Source organism: Carcharhinus amblyrhynchos, chromosome 4, assembly GCF_965287045.1.
Source record: "Carcharhinus amblyrhynchos chromosome 4, sCarAmb.v2.hapA, whole genome shotgun sequence".
In the NCBI taxonomy this organism is placed as follows: domain Eukaryota; kingdom Metazoa; phylum Chordata; class Chondrichthyes; order Carcharhiniformes; family Carcharhinidae; genus Carcharhinus; species Carcharhinus amblyrhynchos.
The window spans coordinates 53,819,058-53,839,379 of record NC_137327.1 but is presented as its reverse complement, the minus strand read 5'-3'; the positions used below and the strand labels follow the sequence as shown (position 1 = coordinate 53,839,379).

General features: G+C 41.0%; 1 protein-coding gene across 1 annotated transcript in view; it reads left to right on the top strand.

Moving 5' to 3' along the window:
* Positions 1-20,322, top strand: part of LOC145342593 (Y+L amino acid transporter 2-like) — a 95,842-nt gene that overhangs the window by 65,248 nt on the left and 10,272 nt on the right. The window contains exon 7 of the mRNA XM_080188139.1: positions 5,479-5,628. Within this exon, the coding sequence (XP_080044265.1) occupies positions 5,479-5,628 (150 nt within the window). The remainder of the gene's footprint in view (positions 1-5,478; positions 5,629-20,322) is intronic.

Genomic DNA, 20,322 nt, shown 5'->3' with positions numbered 1-20,322 from the left:
ATGAATTGGAGAGATGATGGCTTGGTGGCATTATTGCTAGACTATTAATCCAAAAACTCAGCTAATATTCGTGGGACCCAGGTTCGAATTCCATCATGGCAGATGGTGAAATTTGAATTCAATAAAAACTATCTGGAATTAATTATCTACTGATGACCTTGAAACCATTGTTGATTGTCAGAAAAACCCATCTGGTTCAATAATGTCTTTTAGGGAAGGAAATCTGCAATCCTTACCTGGTTTGGTCTACATGTGACTCCAGAACTACAGCAATGTGATTGACTCTCAATTGCCCTCAAGCAATTAGGGATGGGCAATACATGTTGGTCAGCCAGCGATGCCCATGTTCCATGAATGAATTTTTTAAGAAATGTATTCACCCCGCTGGTGGAGACAGTGACCATTGAGGCCTTCCCCTAGGAGGTCGGGGGCAAGGGGAGTTGCCTATTGGGCAATGTAAGCCTGGCAGTGCCAGCCTTGTACCCTAGCACTGCCCACTGGGTGCTGAGCATTGCCAAGGGAGTGGGGCATACAGGGAGCTTACTGGGGGGGGTTGATTGGTAGTGGTGAGGCATGGACCTGCTGCTGCTCTGTGATGAGATTGGTGGGGAAGGGACTGAGTGCAATCAGGGCTGGGTGGTGGGGGAGGGGTGTTGGGGCTGAATGTGGGGTGGGAGATCGAGGCTGACCCAGGTGCAGGGGGATCTTGTAGGCCAGCGATCAGGGGGTGGTCAGGAGGCCAGCAATCAGGATGGGGAGGCCAGCTATCAGGGAGAAGAGGGCCCGGGAAAATATTGGAAGGCCAGCGGTCAGGAGGCTGGTAATGGAAGGGCCAGTGCGGATGCATTATCTCTCCACTGACAGATTGGTGCATGCTGATCCTGGCCTCTCCAGTAGGAATGGGCCCTGCCTCCCACTTTCCAGCGTGAATCCCTCTGAGGCATTCTGTGATGCACAGTAAGTCACAGATTGTTCAGGTATGAACACCCAAAAAAGCAAGTGGGAAATTTTCCCATTTTCCTGTTGGGCCTTACATTTTGTTCAGAGAATTTTGGCCAATATGTATTCTATGGTTGTTGTTTTCTTATTATTTGGGGGAGGCTGAGGGAAGTTTTATTTCTTTACATCCTATTCTTTCCTTTTTCTTCTTCCTCCTGTCTCTTTTTTCCATTCTCTTTTCTTTCTCTTCCAAATATAAGTTTATTGAATTATTGCTATTTTGTGTACTGTTTTTCATTATGATTGTTGTTAAAACTTAATAAACAGAAATTCAAATAATTGGTAGGCCCTCTGCACTCCTCCTCACACCCTCCTACCTCCCACTCATTACCCATGCTCTCTTCTTGAAAACTCATGCCTCCCTCCTGTATCTATGCACCCTCACCACCCCATGCCGCCTGCATGCTACAACATACCCTCCAGCCTAGCTGCTGCCCTACCCACTCCATGCCAACTCAACCTGCCATACCACCTTATACCCCCTAGCTACCAACATAGCCACTCACCTAGTATCAACTATGGACAGATCTCAAGAGTCATATGAAGATGAAAATGAATAAACTTTAACTTGATCAACATACTTGATACAGAGAAAAGTTCATTTATGAAACCCACTCAAATATTTCAAATTCCCTCAAGTGTTCAATACTCAAACTTCTGTTCAGAAATTACATCAAATTGCTTTCATAACCATTTTAAGCTGTTAGTCAACATGTGAACTCAGCATCCATGCTGAGATAAGTACTTTTGTAACTCAACCAACCATTCATACTAACATTAGCTATAATAAAATTTTGGAAATGTCAACAATATTAAAACTGGAGGAACATAAGCTAATGGTTTTTTCTAACCTACAATTGCTTTTTTTTATTCATTCATGGAATGTGTGTGTCACTGGATATGCCAATATTTGTTGAGAAGGTGGTGGTGAGCTTGAAAGGGAGAAGATTCTAGGATTTTTGACCCAGCGACAGTAAGGGAATGGCAATATATTTCCATGTTGAGATGATGAGCGGCTTGAAGGCAAATTTCCAAGGGATGGTGTTCCCATATGTCTGCTGCTCTTTACCTTCTAGATGGTAGAAGTCATGGGTTTAGAAGGTACTGTCTAAAGAACCTTGGTGAGTTGCTGCAGTGCCTCTTGTAGGAGGTATTCACTGCTGTCAGTGTATGCTAGTGGTGGAGAGAGTGAATATTTGGGATGTGGTGTCAATCAAGTGGGTTGCCTTGTCCTAAATGGTGTGAAGCTTATTGAATGTTGTTGGAGTTGCACTAATCCAGGCATCACTTTCCTGACTTGTGCCATGTAGATGGTGGACAGACTTTGGGGTGTCTGAAGATGAGTAATGCACCACATGATTCCTGGCCTCAGATCTGCTCTTGGAGCCATTGTACTTAAATGGCTAGTCCAGTTCGGTGTCTGGTCAATGGTAACCCCAGGATGTTGACAGTGGGACATTCAGTGATGATAATGCCATTGAATGTCAAGGGGTGATGGTTTGATTCTGTCTTGTTGGAGATGGTTATTGCCTGCCACTTTTCTGGTGCATATGTTATTTGCCACTTGTCAGCCCAAGCCTTGTACAGGTCTTATTGCATTTATACATGGACTGCTTCAATATGTTAGGAAATAGTAATTGATACTTGAATTGTGTGCGTTAGGAATAATGTACTAATTTCATTTGTGTTTCTGTAGCTTCATGTTAAACAAAAGTGCCTGCAAGTTTATAGGTTTCAATTTCACTTAAAATTTTGTCTGCATTGTAATTAAGGTTTTATAATGCAAGAACAAGGTAAAATAATCACATTGGAAAGTATGATTTAGTTTTCAGTTTGGAACCAGGTAACTCAGAGGCAAGAAGCATTCCATAGAAAATGCTGGAACTGGCAGGACAATCTAGAGAACAGAAAGCAAGTCCCAAAAACTGAAGGAGAAAGTTCCATAGACCAAAAAGTGGGGACAAAAGAATGTCTCAGGAAAACAGTTGAGTCATGTTCAGTGAAGTTAAATCAAAGAGAAAGGCTTCCAATAAAAAAGAAGCCACATGAATCTGATTTAAAGTTAATTGGTAAGAAGTCATAAATCCTTTGTGATCATATGCTTGATGGCACCTTGATGCAGCCTGTGAAGCGTTCTGTTGATATGACTAGGTGCGTGAAAGATTGTATGGAAGTATGAAGGCATGTGGCGATCCAAGGCAGAGGAATACTACAGGTAAGGTTAAAACCATGGTTGTGTATCCTTGGTAAAGGCATCCTTAGGTGGGTCCGAAGTATGTGTTCTTCAAAAAAGGGAAATTTGGAAACCGTCATGTGAAAGCCATAGTTCCAATGAGATTAGTTGGCTCACAGTGTAACAAGCATCTGGGAGGATTTGATGAGAAATCTGCAGAAGTTGTATTGGGTGGCATCTGTCACACTTAGTTTCAGAATGTGGTTTGTCTAACCATAGTTTGCCTATCGGTTTACATAGACTGTTCTCACTGAGAACATTAGAGTTTGTAACTGTATATCTGTGAAAGCAGATCTGGAATGGAGTAATGTATTATACATTTTTATTGTTTAATTAATGTTTATTATTTTGTTAAAAGTTCATCAGCAGTCTTGTGATTGTTCATCCATGTCTTTAAACAAAAAATGTAAGTTAGGATCTATCAAACCAGGTTCCATCCTGGGATTTGACTTGTCTAATAAAAACATCAGCTGAGAACATTAGAATTATCTGAAGAGTCGCTAAACATTGTGTAATCATCAGCAACCATTCCCACTTCTGACTTTATGATGAAAGGAAGGTCATTGATAAAGTGGAAGAAGATGCTTGGGCCTAGGACATTACCCTGAGGAATACTTGCAGTGATGTTCTGGAGCTGAGACGATTGACTTCCAAAAATAAACATCATCTTCCTTCATGCCAGGTATGTCTCCAAGTAACAGTTAACCTCCCCTCCCCGCCCGTCATTCCCATTGACTGCAGTTTTTCAAGGCTTCTTAATATCACACTAGGTCAAATGCTGCCTCAGTGTCAAGAGCAGTCATTGTCACCACACCTCTGAAGATGGGCCTATCAATGAAAGTAATCCAGCACCATTGTTCTTTTTTCTTTTACCCTTGCCGACTTCAGCCTTTTTTCTTTCTATTGTTAAAGGGGTGGGGATTTAAATAACTTCAGATTATGACACCTCAACTGATCTAATCTGTCCTTAGAGAATATTTACATCTATTCCATAAATTTGTGACACCCACACTGGGTTAAAGCTGTTGAATGTAGTACTAATTTCAAATGCTCCTACTGAGATTGAGTTCCCCACCTCTGTGATCCATGCCCACTCCCTTCTAGCAAGAATGGAATTTGTCAGAAATGAGGGTAGGACTTCTGCACCTGTTAAAGATCTAGGGTCATCTTGACTCTGCAAAAGTCCGGCCCTATAAGGTACTGTAGAGCTGTTTATTCTACTTCCAAGCCATACGATCTAACATTACAATAGTATCAATACATTAAATATACCTCATTGTCTCTAAAGAATTTTGGAATGTTGTGAAAGGCAGGAAGACCCTTCTTTTCTTCAGAAAATTCATTGCCAGGTACAATGTCTTTTGTTTGGCCACTTTACTAGCATCCACCCTGAATCACTGAAGGATTCTTACAGTGACATCATGTTGCTTCACCTGTCAAGAGAAGTAGCTGAAGAAACTTATCTGAACCTGATGAAGCAAGTGGGATACCTAACCTTCTTCTGAATCATTTACCTTTCCCTTGTAAAGGTTTGGTGACTTTTTGCAGGTTTCAATGGGAACTTCCCAGATGCATCTTACTAGCCCTTGTTAAATGAGCATGGATAGAAGATCTGTGCATATCCTGTGGAAAATGGCAGGTTGAAGCATGGGACAGAGCCCAGCAGAACCAGGGTTGATCCATTTTTCCAGAAATTTCCTGGGTCTCTATCTTGTCTCCAACTTCAAGAATTTCTAAGCCAAAATGTTTCCTTTGGAAAATTTCCATCACAGTTCTAACCAGGACGGGACCTTACTAGCATTTTTCTTCCAGTGGATGGAATTAGCCTTTTGCATTACTGGGATCCCCCCATTGAAAACAAAAGGAAGTTCAAATAGCCAAGCAGCTGACCTCCTGTGTCACCAAACATTGACTGTCAACTCAATATTCAGCAAGAGTCATAGCTTGCTCTGATTGGGTTTATCTAGATCAACTCTAAGGCTAGTCCAAAGTCACATGCTGCATTTCTTTGAACCACTCAGGAACAGCCCCTGCCTAAATAATGTCTCTGAGTGTGCTAGTGGCAAGGAAATCTAATGGGGAAGAAAAGGATTTTGCATTTTAACTTGTTTCACTTTATGTTTTAAATGTGTAATTGTTTTCAACAGACAGCTCTCTAAACTTCCCAATTTTAGAATGTAATGAAGGATTCCTCATAGCTGTTATTATTCTAACTTGTGTCTGATGATAATGTTCACTCTTGGCAGGCTGTAATAACATTGATCTACCTGATTGTAGAGGATATATTTCAACTCATTTACTACAATGGCTTCAGTTATTCGTTCTTTATGGGACTAGCTGTTTTTGGCCAAATCTACCTTCGCTGGAAGCAGCCAAACAGACGTAGACCTTTCAAGGTACGGTCTACAAGCATTGAAAAAAATCCACAGTTCAGAAGGTTTACCCAATAAGTAATTCAGTTGTGAAGACCCAAGATATTCCTAATCTTCTTTTGTGCAACAATCTTAAAATGGGAATAGGTACAATTGACCTCTGCCAGATAAGAGAAAAATCATTACCTACTGAGCTCTGCTGGGAAATGCATATGTCAGCATTGGATGAGAACGGTATTAGCCTTGACTGTGATGCACCTGTGGGAAAGCATCTAGACATTCCTGATCAAGGCTTCTGTCATTGTTAGGATACTGTAGAACCATATCCAAGTAAGGAGTAAATGCCTGGAGAGAGAGAAGGCTAAAATAAAGAGAATTTTGTTGCAAAAATTGAAAAGAGACAGTGACATAGTAGTAATGTCACTGCATAATAATAAAAGACCCAGACTAATGCTGTATGGACATGGGTTCAAATTCCACTATGGCTGTAGGTGGAGATTAAATTCAATTAATTAATAAAATAATCTAGAAGTGGAAGCTAGCTTTGGTATTGACAACTATGAAACTGTTGTGATTTAGTGTAGCTTTAAGAAGTGTTTTTTTTAATCATGTACTCTGCAGTTGTAAGCAAACCTTTTCAGTTTGTTTTTGTCATTATTGCCAGGCTGTTTACGGGAGTCTTTTTATTGCTACTGAATCCGGGGTTTGTTTATTTTTACTGGGATATTTAGACCACTGTATCATTAGGAGAAAAACTGGTTGGCAGATCAGGTGATAGGAGCTTTTTTTTCACTTTCAGTTTGGAGTTTTAGTTTTAGAAGGGGCATCAAGCTGAAAAGAAGACTTGCTCTCTCCTTGGTTTTGGAAATTCTGCTAGTTAGCTAAAAGTAAGGTCTTGCCTTTCTGAAGGGGGGGGGGAATCAGCTGTTGGTGACTTGCCTAGAAAACCAGGTGTTTTGGGAAGTTGTGACTTCAAACTGTTCTGAACCTATCCAGAGAACAACAGACTTCATCCAAAGGTCTCAATCAATGTCATGTGAGCATTAATCTTTGCTGTGTAACAACTGTGAAAAGGATCTTTTGTGTATGGGATTGGTTTGATTGGGACACATTAGATATATTTGTTAAGGGTTATACATTATTGTGGTTGTTTTGATTCTTGTTTGTAATTGTTAAGAGTTCTTGCTGATTTTCTTTCTATTCATGTTAACTATATTCTTAAATAAACTTTGTTTACTAATGGCTCACTAATGGGTCATTTGAAATATAGCTGAAGTGAAACATATCATGCTTATCCTAGCAAACTTCAAATTGCAAACCTTATGATCCAAGCAGACTCCATAAAACACTTTGGAGTTTCTGACCTGAACCATAACAATTGAGGGTTTGTCCAGGATTAAAATCTATATCTCTTGTTTGATTTGGGAATATTGGACTCAAAGACAGTGAGTGGTGAGCATACTGGTGTTTTCTTTTCAGGAATTGTATTCAGATTTAAATAGAGAGTGTCTTGTGGAATAATGGCTCTTTCAGAGGCTAAGATGTCCTTGGAGGTGGAGGAAGTTGTGCAACGTGGTTTACAAAAGTTGACTAAAACAAAGCTTTCAGATTTGGCAAAAATGGTGCAGTTGACATTGCCTAATAGTGTAAGAAAAGGGGAGATAATTGTGGCAATAGCTTAGTATTTAAAATTGCCAGAAACACACTCAGAATGATTGGAAATGGCTAGAATTCAATTACAAATGAAACAGCTTAAGGATGAAAAAGAATTAAAGCAGCTTGAATTCAAAATAAAGAAAGAAAGAGAATAGTGAAAGCCAAGGAAAACAATGCAATTGCAACAGAAAAAGCCAGAGAAAGGGAAGAACAGCAAGCAAAAGAATTGAAACAGTTTGAACTACAACAAAAAAAATGAGACTGCTTGATTTACAGATCAGAGACAAAAACAAAGGATAACCCTAGCAGAACAAAAAGATAAATAAGGGATAGCCTAACAGAACAAAAAGAAAAAGAGAGAGAATTTTGGAAACTGGCAATCAAAAGTGAACATCAGTTAAAATTGGCAGAGGTAAAGGCAAAAGTACAGGTTGAGTATAGTGATGAGGACAGTGAGTAGAAGCAAGAGCTTCATAGTCAAAGGCTTGGTGGGGATCTATTTAAATATGTCCAAGCATTGCCAAGGTTTGATGAGAAGGATGTAGAAGCTTTTTTAATTTCATCTGAGAATGTGGCTACACAAATGAAATGATCACAGACCATGTGGGTATTGCTGATTCAAACAAAGTTGGTAGGTAGAGCTAGTGAAGTGTTTGTATCACCATCAAAGGAGGTATCTGGGAATTATGATGAAGTGAAAGAATCTTTCTTAGGTGCATATGAACTAGTGCCAGAAGCTTACAGACAATGGTTTAGAAATCGAAGGAATGAACCTAGTCAAACGTATATAGAATTGAAAGAATCAGAGTAATTTTGATAGGTGGATAAGGACTTTGAAAATAGACCAGCTGAAGTTGTCAGAGATATGATTATTTCGGACGAGTTTAAAAATTCACTTCTTGATGTAGTGAGAACTCATGTGGAAGGGCAGAGGCTTAAAACTGTGAGGTTAGCCACAGAAATGGCATATGATTATGAATTAGTTCATAATCAAAGTTTGATTTCTGACATCAGTTTCAGCCTGTGATAGATAGAAACTGGGGAAAAGAGAAATACTCAGGTGGTAAAGGTAAAAGACATTTTGTGGAATATAGTAAAGACAGCGCACCTCTGGTTAAAAAGGGAGGGTGAAAGAGAAATGCAAAGCCTCAGGTGTTTTCACTGTAATAAATTAGGACATGCAAAGTGTTGGTTGTTTAAGAAAAGCACTGGGAAGACTGATGTGGTAAAACAGGATAAACTAGTGGGGTTTCTTGAAGTGGTAAAGGAAAGCTCAGCTGAAATGAAAGAGGTGCAAAAGATGTACAGCCTGGTTAGCTATTGATTGATAAGAAGATGACAGGTCTCTTTAAAGAATTTACTTGTGTGGGTAAAGTTTACTCACGTGTACCAGGAGGAATAGGTAAAGAAGTTAAACTTTTAAGAGATAAGGAGCAAGTCATCTTTGATGGAAGAGATGAGGAGTTATGTAGTTTGGATGGAGTATTGCCAGAAAAGATAGTAAGATGTGGACTTCAGAGTGAGAAGAGTGATGTGCCATTATATAAGATATGGTTGGAGAGTCCAGTAAAGAGTGGTGAAGTGATAGTAGGGGTAATAGAAAATTTGTTTTGCCCAAGAATACAGTTTATTTTGGGTAATGATATAGCTGGATCACAAAAGGGAGTGATGCCTACTGTGGTTGAAAAGCCAGTGAAAAATCAAACAAACTGAGTTGTTGAAGGACATATATCCTGGGATTTCTCCTGATTGTGTAGTAACAAGGTCATAAAGTCACAGGTAAGACAGGAGAATAAATCAAGGATAAGAAAGTTGAAGTTCAATTATCCAAAAACAATTTTTGATCAGATAGCTGGAAAAGAATACCAGGTGGAGGATGAGGTGGATATCTTCAGTTCAGGAGAGTGGTAGAGTTGCAACAGAAAGATAAAGAAGTAAAATAGTTGTATCAGAAAGCATACACAGAAGAAGAGTCTGAGTGAATCAAAGAATCCTACTGTGCAGAAAGAGGCCCTTCGGCCCATCGAGTCTGCACCGAACACAATCCCACCCAGGCCCTACCCCAATATTTCTACATATTATACCCACTAATCCCTCTAACCTACACATCCCTAGACACTAAGGGGCAATTTCTTAGTATGGCCAATCAACCTAACCCGCACATCTTTGGACTGTGGGAGGAAACCGGAGTACCCAGAGGAAACTCACGCAGACACGAGGAGAACGTGCAAACTCCACACAGACAGTGACCCGAGCCAGGAATCAAACCCAGGACCCTGGAGCTGTGAAACAGCAGTGCTAACCACTATGCTACCGTGCCAAGTGTATACCAGAATGTTATTACCTTAAAAATGATGTCTTAATGAGGAAATTCAGATGGATAAAAAGAGGGCAGAGGTTCGTCAAGTGTTATTGCCGGTAGAGTACAGAAAGGAGGTGTTGCAAGTAGCACATGAGGTACTAATAGGAGGTCAATTGGGAATAAGGAAAACTCGAGCTAAAATATAAAAACATTTTTATTGGCCTGGACTGCATAAAGAGAAAACGGCTAATGTTACGCCGTTGTTTAAGAAGGGTGCCAGGCAAAAGGCGGGGAATTATAGGCCGGTTAGTTTAACGTCTGTGGTAGGTAAAATGTTAGAATCTGTCATTAAGGAGGAAATTGCGAGGCATCTTGAAGGGAATTGCTTGATAGAGCAGACGCAGCACGGTTTCATTAAAGGGAAGTTGTGTCTGACAAATTTACTGGAGTTCTATGAGGATGTGTCTAGGGCGGTGGATAGAGGAGAGCCGGTGGATGTGGTCTTTCTAGATTTTCAGAAGGCGTTTGACAAAGTACCTCACAAGAGGTTATTGCAGAAGGTCGAGGGACATGGTGTTGGGGGTAGGGTGTTAGCGTGGATAGAGGATTGGTTGTCAAATAGGAGGCAGAGAGTGGGGGTCAACGGGTGCTATTCGGATTGGCGGATGGTGACTAGTGGAGTGCCCCAGGGGTCGGTGCTGGGGCCTCAGCTTTTTACCATTTATATAGATGATCTGGAGGAGGGAACCGAGTGTAGGGTGTCGAAATTTGCTGATGACACCAAGATTGGGGGAACGGCAAATTGTGCGGCGGGTGTGGAGAGTCTACAGAAGGATCTAGATAGGCTGGGCGAATGGGCCAGGAAATGGCAAATGGAATTTAATGTTGGCAAGTGTGAGGTGGTCCACTTTGTTAGGAATAATGGTAGGAAGGACTATTACTTACGGGGCGAAAAACTGCAGCAGGCGACGGTGCAGAGGGACCTCGGGGTCCTTGTGCATGAGTCGCAAAAACCCAGCTTGCAGGTGCAGCAGGTGGTCAGGAAGGCGAATGGGATGCTGGCCTTCATAGCGAAGGGGATTGAATATAAAAGTAGGGAGGTCTTGCTGCAGCTGTATAGGGCATTGGTGAGGCCGCAGCTGGAGTACTGTGTGCAGTTTTGGGCGCCACACCTGCACAAAGATATTTTGGCCTTGGAGGGAGTGCAGAGGAGGTTTACTAGGCTGATACCGGAGTTGAGGGGGTTGAGCTATGAGGAGAGGCTGAATAAACTGGACTTGTACTCGTTAGAGTTTAGAAGAATGAGGGGAGATCTCATTGAGACGTATAAGATGATGAATGGGATGGATAGGATAGAGGTGGAGAGACTCTTCCCGCTCAGAAAAGACAGTAGGACTAGGGGGCACAGCCTCAAGATAAAAGGGGGGCGGTTTAAAACGGAGTTGAGGAGGAACTTCTTCACTCAAAAGGTGGTGAATCTCTGGAATTCTCTGCCCGTTGAAGTGGTGGAGGCTGCCTCGCTAAATATTTTTAAGACGCGGGTTGATGGGTTTTTGATAAGAGAGGGGATTAAGGGTTATGGGGAGAGGGCGGGAAAGTGGAACTGAGCAGCAACAGATCAGCCATGATCTTATTGAATGGCGGGGCAGGCTCGAAGGGCTAGATGGCCTACTCCTGCTCCTATTTCTTATGTTCTTACTATGTTCTTAACACGTGTCAAGTGATGGGGAAACCTCAAGCAGTGATAAATCAGGACCCTGAATACCTATTCCAACATTTGAGGAACCTTGTACAAGGATCTTAACTGATTGCATATCACCCTTACCTAAAATAAAAAGTGGGAATCAATATCTATTGACTATAAAGGATGTGACTACTAGGTACCCAGAAACCATTCCATTATGCAGTATTACAGCTAAAAGGATTGTCGAGCAGTTACTTCAATTTTTTACTAGACATGGACTACCCACAGAAATACAATCAGATCAAGGATCATATTTTACAGCAAAGTTATTCAAGGCAGTTATGGATAGTTTAGGAATAAAACAATTTAAATGAACTGTGTATCATTCAAAATCGCAGGGAGCATTAGTGGCATCAAACTTTAAAGACCATATTGAGGGCCGTGTCAAAATTACCCATGAGATTAGGTTAAAGGAAATCATTTGTATTCTTTGCAATTAGGGATGCACCTAATGAGTCAACCAAGTTCAGTCCATTTGAATTGTTTTTGGTCATGAGCTAAGGGGAGCGCTTAAGTTGATTAAGAAGAAATTGGTGAGTCAGCATTCTGAGACTACTTTATCGGACTATGTGTCAACTTTTAGGAAAAGGTTGAATAGAGCAGGTGAATTGGGTAGACAACATTTAGAAGTGACATGATGAAACAGGAAGCAGATAAGAAATCAAAAATTCATTGTTTTGCTAATGGAGATAAAGTACTGCTACCAGTGTTAGATGAACCTTTAAAAGCAAGGTTTAGTGGGCCTTATCAAATTGAAGGAAATTGAGTGAGATGAATTATTTGATAAAGAACACCAGATTGAAGGAAAATTCACAGAGTGTTATGTGAATATGCCTAAAAGGTATTCTGATAGGTTAGGAGAGCAAAGGGAGAATGTTTTTGTGATTATAACTCAGAGTGAAGAACTGAATCTGGATGACTCTGAATTTGACATTCCTCAAATTGGATAACAAGGACATTATTAAAACTTGTGATAAATTACTAAGTTACCTTCCAGCGAAAATCGAATTGACCTGAAAGGGTTATTAATATCACATGGATAAGAATGTGAGAATACACTAGGAAGTACTAATTTAAATGGGAGTGAGGTTGAATATGCAATGCTGTTCCAATTAAACTACATCCTTGCAAACATGATCTTTTCAGGTTGGCACAGGTTCAGGTGGAAAAGCTGATATTTAGTCTGAATTGCAGCAGCTGAAAGCTTCGATTGATCACATAAAACTGGTGAATGTGGAGGAGAACCAGTTAATGGACAATAATGTGAACAAAGAAAGGGAGCAGATGTGGAGACAGCTAAAAGTCAAGTTGACTGTTTTAGAACATGTTCCTAATCTGTTCAAATTGTCTGAACATAAATTGCAGGACTGGCAAAAACAGCTCATCATCTGTGCAAAAGAAATTTGGATACATCAACAATCATGTATGATCTCAGGAAGGAGATTGAAGAGTGGAAGTAGCCGACTACTGTGGATCAAAGGAAAGGACAACAACATGGAATCAGACTGTTAAAGTAATACCATCATCTAAAATGAACTGCTGGCATAATAATCCTGTACAGCGTGCAAAGATGTGGATGTCCAATAAAACAGCACTATACGCAGCTGGTTTTCGAATACTTATCATGGTTTTGCATCAGCATAACTGCCAAAATCATCTTTGGAACCATAGTCAAAATGGGTTCAGACACCAAGAAAGACATTCTGCCATATATCTTTGCCAAAGAGTGTGCAGAATGTGATGTGCAGATCCAGAGCAAACAAAGTCAAATTGCTTGACAGAGGAGGAGCGAAGGCCAATGAATAAGAAGGGGGAGGGAGATCAAATGACCTTTCTGAATGACCCAGACTACACATATGTAATGTGTTATCCTCCTGATCCTGTCTAGTTCTGTGAGAACATTACCAGAGCTAATTCATCATTGGAACAACAAACTGAGTTTGAACTTGAAATCAATGCAAGATTAAAAACTGAAGGAGAATTTTGGAGAGGATGCTTTGTCATGAACGTGATAAAAGGAGTGTTCAATGGTAGAAGACAAGGACTAAAATGGGCTATATTACTGTTATGTTTGCATGTTTTGATTTTGTAAAATGTATGTACATAAGAACATAAGAACTAGGAGCAGGAGTAGGCCATCTAGCCCTTCGAGCCTGCCCCGCCATTCAATAAGATCATGGCTGATCTGTCGTGGCTCAGTTCCACATTCCCGCCCTCTCCCCATAACCCTTTATCCCCTCTCTTATCAAAAACCCATCAACCCGCGTCTTAAAAATATTTAGCGAGGTAGCCTCCACCACTTCAACGGGCAGAGAATTCCAGAGATTCACCACCCTTTGAGTGAAGAAGTTCCTCCTCAACTCCGTTCTAAACTGCCCCCCCCTTTATCTTGAGGCTGTGCCCCCTAGTCCTACTGTCCTTTCTGAGCGGGAAGAGTCTCTCCACCTCTATCCTATCCATCCCATTCATCATCTTATACATTTATTGTAGAATACTAGTGGTGTTAAACTGAGAGGGTTTGAAAAATAAAACCATCTCTGAATGTTGATGGTTCATTCTTTTCTCAAGGGGGGGAGGTATGATGTTAGTGTACCTTAAAGAATTTTTTAAAATCATGTACTCACAGTTGTAAGCAATCTTTTTCAGTTTGTTTTTCTCATTGTTGCCGGGATGTCTACTAGGGTCTTTTTATTGCTGCTTAAACAGTGGTTTGTTTATTTTTACTGGAATGTTTATGCCTGCATTGTTAGGAAAAAATTGTTTGGCAAAGCCAGGTGATAGTTTTTTTTCAGTTTGGAGGTGCAGGTTTGAGTTTTAGTTTTAGAAGGGGCATCAAAAGAAGTTTCTTGCTCTCTGTCCCTGTTTTTAGAAATTCTGCTGGTTAGCTGAAAGTAAGGTCTTGCCTTTCTGAATGGGGGGAATCAGTTGTTGGTGATTTGCCTAGAGTCCCTAGTGTTTTGAGAAGCTGTTCTGACTTCAAACTGTTCTGAGTCCACCCAGAGAACTGCAGACTTAACCAAAGGTCTCAAGTTCAGTATCACATGAGCATTAGTCTTTGGAATGTTAAACCTGTGAAAGGAGTCTTGTCTATGAGATTGGTTTGATTGGAACACATTAGATATATTTGTTAAGGGTTATATATTATAGTGGTTATTTTGTTTCCTGTTTGTAATTGATAAGAGTTCCTGCTAATTTTCTTTCTATAATGTTAACTATATTATTAAATAAACTTTGTTTGATAAAAGCTCCCTAATGCATCATTTGAATCACACCTGAAATAAAACATATCATGCTTATCCTAGCCAAATTCAAGATGCAAAACTTATGATCCAGGCAGACTCCAGAAAAGACTTTGGAGTTTCTGACCTCAACCATAGCAGTATCATAGAATATCATCAAAAAACCACCAGGTTCACTAATATCTTTTAGGGAAGGAAATCTGCCACCTTTGGTTTACATGTGTCTCCAGATCCAAAATAATATGACTAACTCCTAACTGTGTTTTGAAAGCCATTCAGTTATACCAAACCACTACAGAAAAGATAAATCAATGCTATGAATGTACCTACATGAGGTGGCTCATCATCATCTTTTCAAGGGAAATTTGATTGGCTAACAAATGTCGGCCTTGCCACTGATGCATACAGTCCATTAAATAATTTTTCAAAAATTCTTGAACCACTGTATAAAACCAGATATATAAGCTATTTGACCTCTGGTCTTTGCTGAATTAGACAGTCAAAATCAGGGTGGCAAGGATATGTATTTAGCTGGCACGGTGGTGTATCAGAAGCATGTCACCTGCCAGCCTCCCCCAGAATTGAGTTCTGATCAGGAAGGGCCATAGGCAGTCTTCTGGCCCTGCTGCCCATTGAGACCCTTAAGTGGGACTTAATTACTACTTAAGAACTTCATCCCACTGTGGCTAGTATTTACCCAATTGCAGGCAGGCCTGTTGCCACGCGGCATGTATGACAGCTAATACCATGACCCCAGCCTCACAAAACCCTTCCCACATTGTTTACCTGTGGTCTGGGTTGTTTTGCAATCCTAGGACTCAATGAATGACATGACACAAGGAGGTTCCATGGAACAAAGGGACTTGATGTGTTTGTCTATAGATCTCTGAAGGTGAAAAGACATGTTAGTAGGATGGTGACATATGGGACACTTGCCTTTTATCAATTGAGGCATGGATTACAAAATCTGGGAAGTCATGTTGGAGTTATATAGAACTTTGATGAGGCCACAGCTAGAGTGCTGTATGCTGTTCTGGTTGCCACATTATAGGAAAATTGTAATTACAGTGGAAGGGATGCAAAGGAGATTTGCCAGGATGCTGCCAGGAATGGAACATTCAGGTTGTGAAGAGAGGTTGGACAGGCCTGGGTTGTTTTCACTGGGACGGAGAAGACTGAGGGGCGACCTGATTGAAGTGTACAAATTTATGATGGACATGGAGACAATGGATAAGGAGCAGCTGTTCCCTTTAGTTGAAGGGTAAGTCACAAAGAGACATAGATTCAAGGTGAGGAGCAGGAAGTTTGGGGGGATATGAGGAAAAACATTTTTACCCAGTGGGTAGTGACAGTCTGGAATGCACTGCCTAGTAACGTGGTAGAGGTGAGTTCCCTCACATCCTTTAAAAAGTACTTGGATGAGCACTTGGCATGCCATAACATTCAAAGCTATGGGCCAAGCGCTAGGAAATGGGATCAGGTGGGAGGTCAGGTGTTCCTCACGTGTCGGTGCAAACTCGATACACTTTATGATTTGATGACTCCCATTTTTGCTGCAGCATCTACTCCCTCATGTGACGCTACAATGCCTTTAAGTATTATACTTTTAATCATGTTCTCTGCAGTTATAAGCAGCTTTGTTTTTTCTTTCATTGTGGCACTGTCTGCCTCTGATTAGAAGTTCTTTTATTGCTGCTTAAATGGTTTAAATTGGGTTTTGTTTATTTTTACTCTGGACCTAATGCACTTTCAGGGAGTTTATAACCTTTTGAATTGTTGTGGGAAGAATGACTGACACATCAGGTGGGACAGTTTTTTCTCTGCCAAAAGTGCTTTTACTTTCAGTTTTGGCTGCTGACTAGTTGGAAGATGTTTAGACTTCAGGCTGAATACAGTGTTTTTCGCTCTCATGTTTTGGGAAGTTGTTCTGACTTCAAGCTTGTCTTCGTGTATATCAAGAAAGCTGCAGAATCCAACAACAAAATGTGAGCATAAGAGCTTCCTGTGTTAATCCCAATAAGGGTGTTTGTTTATAGGGCTTCTTTGGTTGAAACAGTGCATTTAGTTGTTATGGTTTATACAATATCATGGTTGTTTTTGTTTCTTGATTGTAATCAGGGAAAGTTATTGCTAATTTTCTATGTGTTAACTATATTCTTAAAGGAACTTTGTTTGATAAAAGCTCCCTATGGGTCATTCGAATCATACCAGAAATGAAACATCTCATGCTTACCATAGCCAAATTCAAAGTGCAAAACTTATGATCCAGGCAGACTTCATAAAATATCTTGGAGTTTCTGACCTGAATTATAATAATTTGGGGCTTTTTCAAATCTATATTCCTTGATTTTGGGGATTATTAGACTCAAAGCCAGTGAGTGGTGAGCATATTTGTGTTTTCTTTTCAGGTGTTGTATTCATATTTATATAGGGAGTGCCTTGTGGAATAAACATAGAAACATAGAACAGTACAGCACAGTACAGGCCCTTCAGCCCTCAATGTTGTGCCGAGCTATGTGCAAACCCAAGATCAAGCTATCCCACTCCCCATCATTCTGGTGTGCTCCATGTGCCTATCCAATAACTGCTTGAAAGTTCCTAAAGTGTCCGACTCCACTATCACAGCAGGCAGTGCATTCCATACCCCAACCACTCTCTGAGTGAAGAATCTACTTCGGACATCCCTCCTATATGTCCCACCATGAACTTTAAAGTTATGCCCCCTAGTAACAGCTACATCCACCCGAGGAAATAGTCTCTACATGTCCACTCTATCTATCCCCCTCATCATCTTATAAACCTCTAGTAAGTCACCTCTCACCCTCCTCCACTCTCAAGAGAAAAGCCCCAGCTCCCTCAACCTTTCCTCATAAGACCTACCCTCCAAACCAGGCAGCATCCTGGTAAATCTCCTCTGCACTCTCTTCAATACTTGCACATCCTTCTTATAGTGAGGTGACCAGAACTGAACACAATATTCCAAGTGTGGTCTCACCAATGTCCGGTATAGTTGCAGCATAACCTTATGGCTCTTAAACTCAAATCCCCTGTTAATAAACTCTAACACACTATAAACCTTCTTCACGGCTCTACCCACTTGAGTGGCAACCTTCAGAGATTTGTGGATATGAACCCCAAGATCTCTCGGTTCCTCTACATTCCTCAGAGCCCTGTCATTGACCCTGTAATCTGCATTCAAGTTTGTCCTACCAAAATGAATCACCTCGCACTTATCAGAGTTAAACTCCATCTGCCACTTTTCTGCCTAGCTGTGCATCCTATCAATGTCTCTTTGCAGCCTGCAAGAGCCCTCCACCTCATCCACTGCTCTACCAATCTTGGTGTCATCAGCAAATTTACTAACCCACCCTTCAGCCCCCTCTTCCAAGTCATTGATAAAAATCACAAAAAGCAGAGGACCCAGCACTGACCCCTGTGGTACACCGCTGGTAACTGGCCTCCAGTCTGAAAATTTTCCTTCCACCACCAACCTCTGTCTTCTTTGAGACAGCCAGTTACTTATCCAGTTGGCCAAATTTCCTTCTATCCCGCATCTCCTTATCTTCTTCATGAGCCTACCATGGGGAACCTTATCAAACACCTTACTAAAATCCATGTATACGACATCAACATCTCTACCTTCGACTACACACTTAGTTACCTCCTCAAAGAATTCAATCAAATTTGTGGGGCAGGGCTTACCTCTCAGAAAACCGTGCTGACTATCCCAGATTAAACTGCATCTTTCCAAATGATCATAAATCCTATCTCTCAGGACCCTTTCCATTAACTTACTGATCACCGAAGTAAGACTAACTGGCCTATAATTACCAGGGTCATTTCTATTTACTTTTTTGAAGAGAGGAACAACATTCGCCATGCTCCAGTCCTCTGGCACAATTCCCGTGGACAGTGAGGACCCAAAGATCAAAGCTAAAGGCTCCGCAATCTCATCCCTTGCCTCCCAGAGTATCCTAAGATGTATTCCATCTGGCCCAGGGGACTTATTGACCCTCATGTTTTTCAAAATTGCTAATACATCTTCCCTCAGAACATCTACCTCCTCCATCCTATCAGCCTGTATCATGCACTCATCCTCAAAAACATGGCCCCTCTCCTTAGTGAATACTGAAGTATTTTTTCAACATCTCACCTATCTCTTCTGAATCCATGCACGAGTTCCCACTACTATCTTTGACTGGCCCTAACCTCACCCTGGTCATTCTTTTATTTCTCACATAAGAGTAAAAAGCCTTGGGGTTTTCCTTTATCCGACCCGCCAAGGATTTCTCATGCCCCCTCCTAGCTCTCCTAAGCCCTTTCTTTAACTCATTCCAAGCTACCTTGTAACACTCAAGCTACCGAACTAAACCTTGTTTTTTCATCTTTACATATGCTTTTTTTTTCCTCAACAAGCCATTCAAACTCCTTTGTGAACCATGGTTTCCTCACTCGGCCATTTCCTCCCTGCCTGCCAGGGACATACCTATCAAGGACATGCAGCATTTGTTCCTTGAAAAAGCTCCACTTTTCGTTTGTGCCCATATCTCACAGTTTCTGTTCCCATCTTTCACTCCCTAATTCTTGCCTAATCGCATCATAATTACCCCTGCCCCAATTATAAACCTTGACCTGCCATGTGACCCTATCCCTCTCCATTGCAATAATGAAGGACACCGAATTGTGGTCACTATCTCCAAAGTGCTCTCCCACAAACAAATCTAACACTTGGCACGGTTCATTACCCAGTACCAAGTCCAATGTGGCCCCATCTCTTGTCGGCTTATCCACATATTGTCTCCTGCACACAAAAAGCGTCCCATCCGAACTATTCGACCTATAAAGGTTTCAATCAATATTTGGAAAGTTAAAGTCACCCATGATAACTACCCATGATGACCTCCACACCTATCCATAATCTGCTTTGCCATTTCCTCCTCCACATCTCTATTACTATCTGGGGGCCTATAGAAAACTCCTAACAACGTGACCGATCCTTTCCTATTTCTAACTTCAGCCCATATTACCTCAGTAGGCAGATCACCCTCGAAATGCCTTTCAGCAGCTGTTAAACTACCCTTGATTAACAATACTACTGCTCCACCTCTTTTACTGCCTTCCCAACATCTATACCCCGGAACTGCCAACAACCATTCCTGTCCCTGTGCTAACCATGTCTCCATAATGGCCACAACATCATAGTCCCAAGTACCAATCCATGCTCCAAGTTCACCTACCTTATTCCTGATGCTCCTTGCATTGAAGTAGATACACTTCAACCCACCATCCTGTCTGCCTGTACACTCCTATGACCTGGATACCTTCCTCAGTACATCAGAACCCTCAACAATTGCTTTTGGACTACATCTCATTTTCCCATCACCCTGACAAATTAGTTTAAACCCCCCAGAATAATGGCTGTGTCAGAGGCTATGAAATTCCTGGGGGTGGAAGAAGGTACACGGATTGGTTTACAGAAGGTGATTAAAACAAAGCTTTCGGAATTGGCACAAACATTGCAGTTGATATTACCTGACTATGTATGGAAGGAGGAGATAATTGTGGCAATAGCTCAACATTTAAAGTTGCCAGAAACACAGTCAGAATACTTGGAAATGGCTAGAATTCAATTACAAATAAAACAACTTGAATTTGAAATGAGGCAGAAGAGAAAGTAGTGAAAGCCAAAGAAAGGAAGGCCATTGCAGCAGAAAATGTCAGAGAAAGGGAAAAACAATAAGCAGAGGAGTTTAAATAGTTTGAATTACAAAACGAAA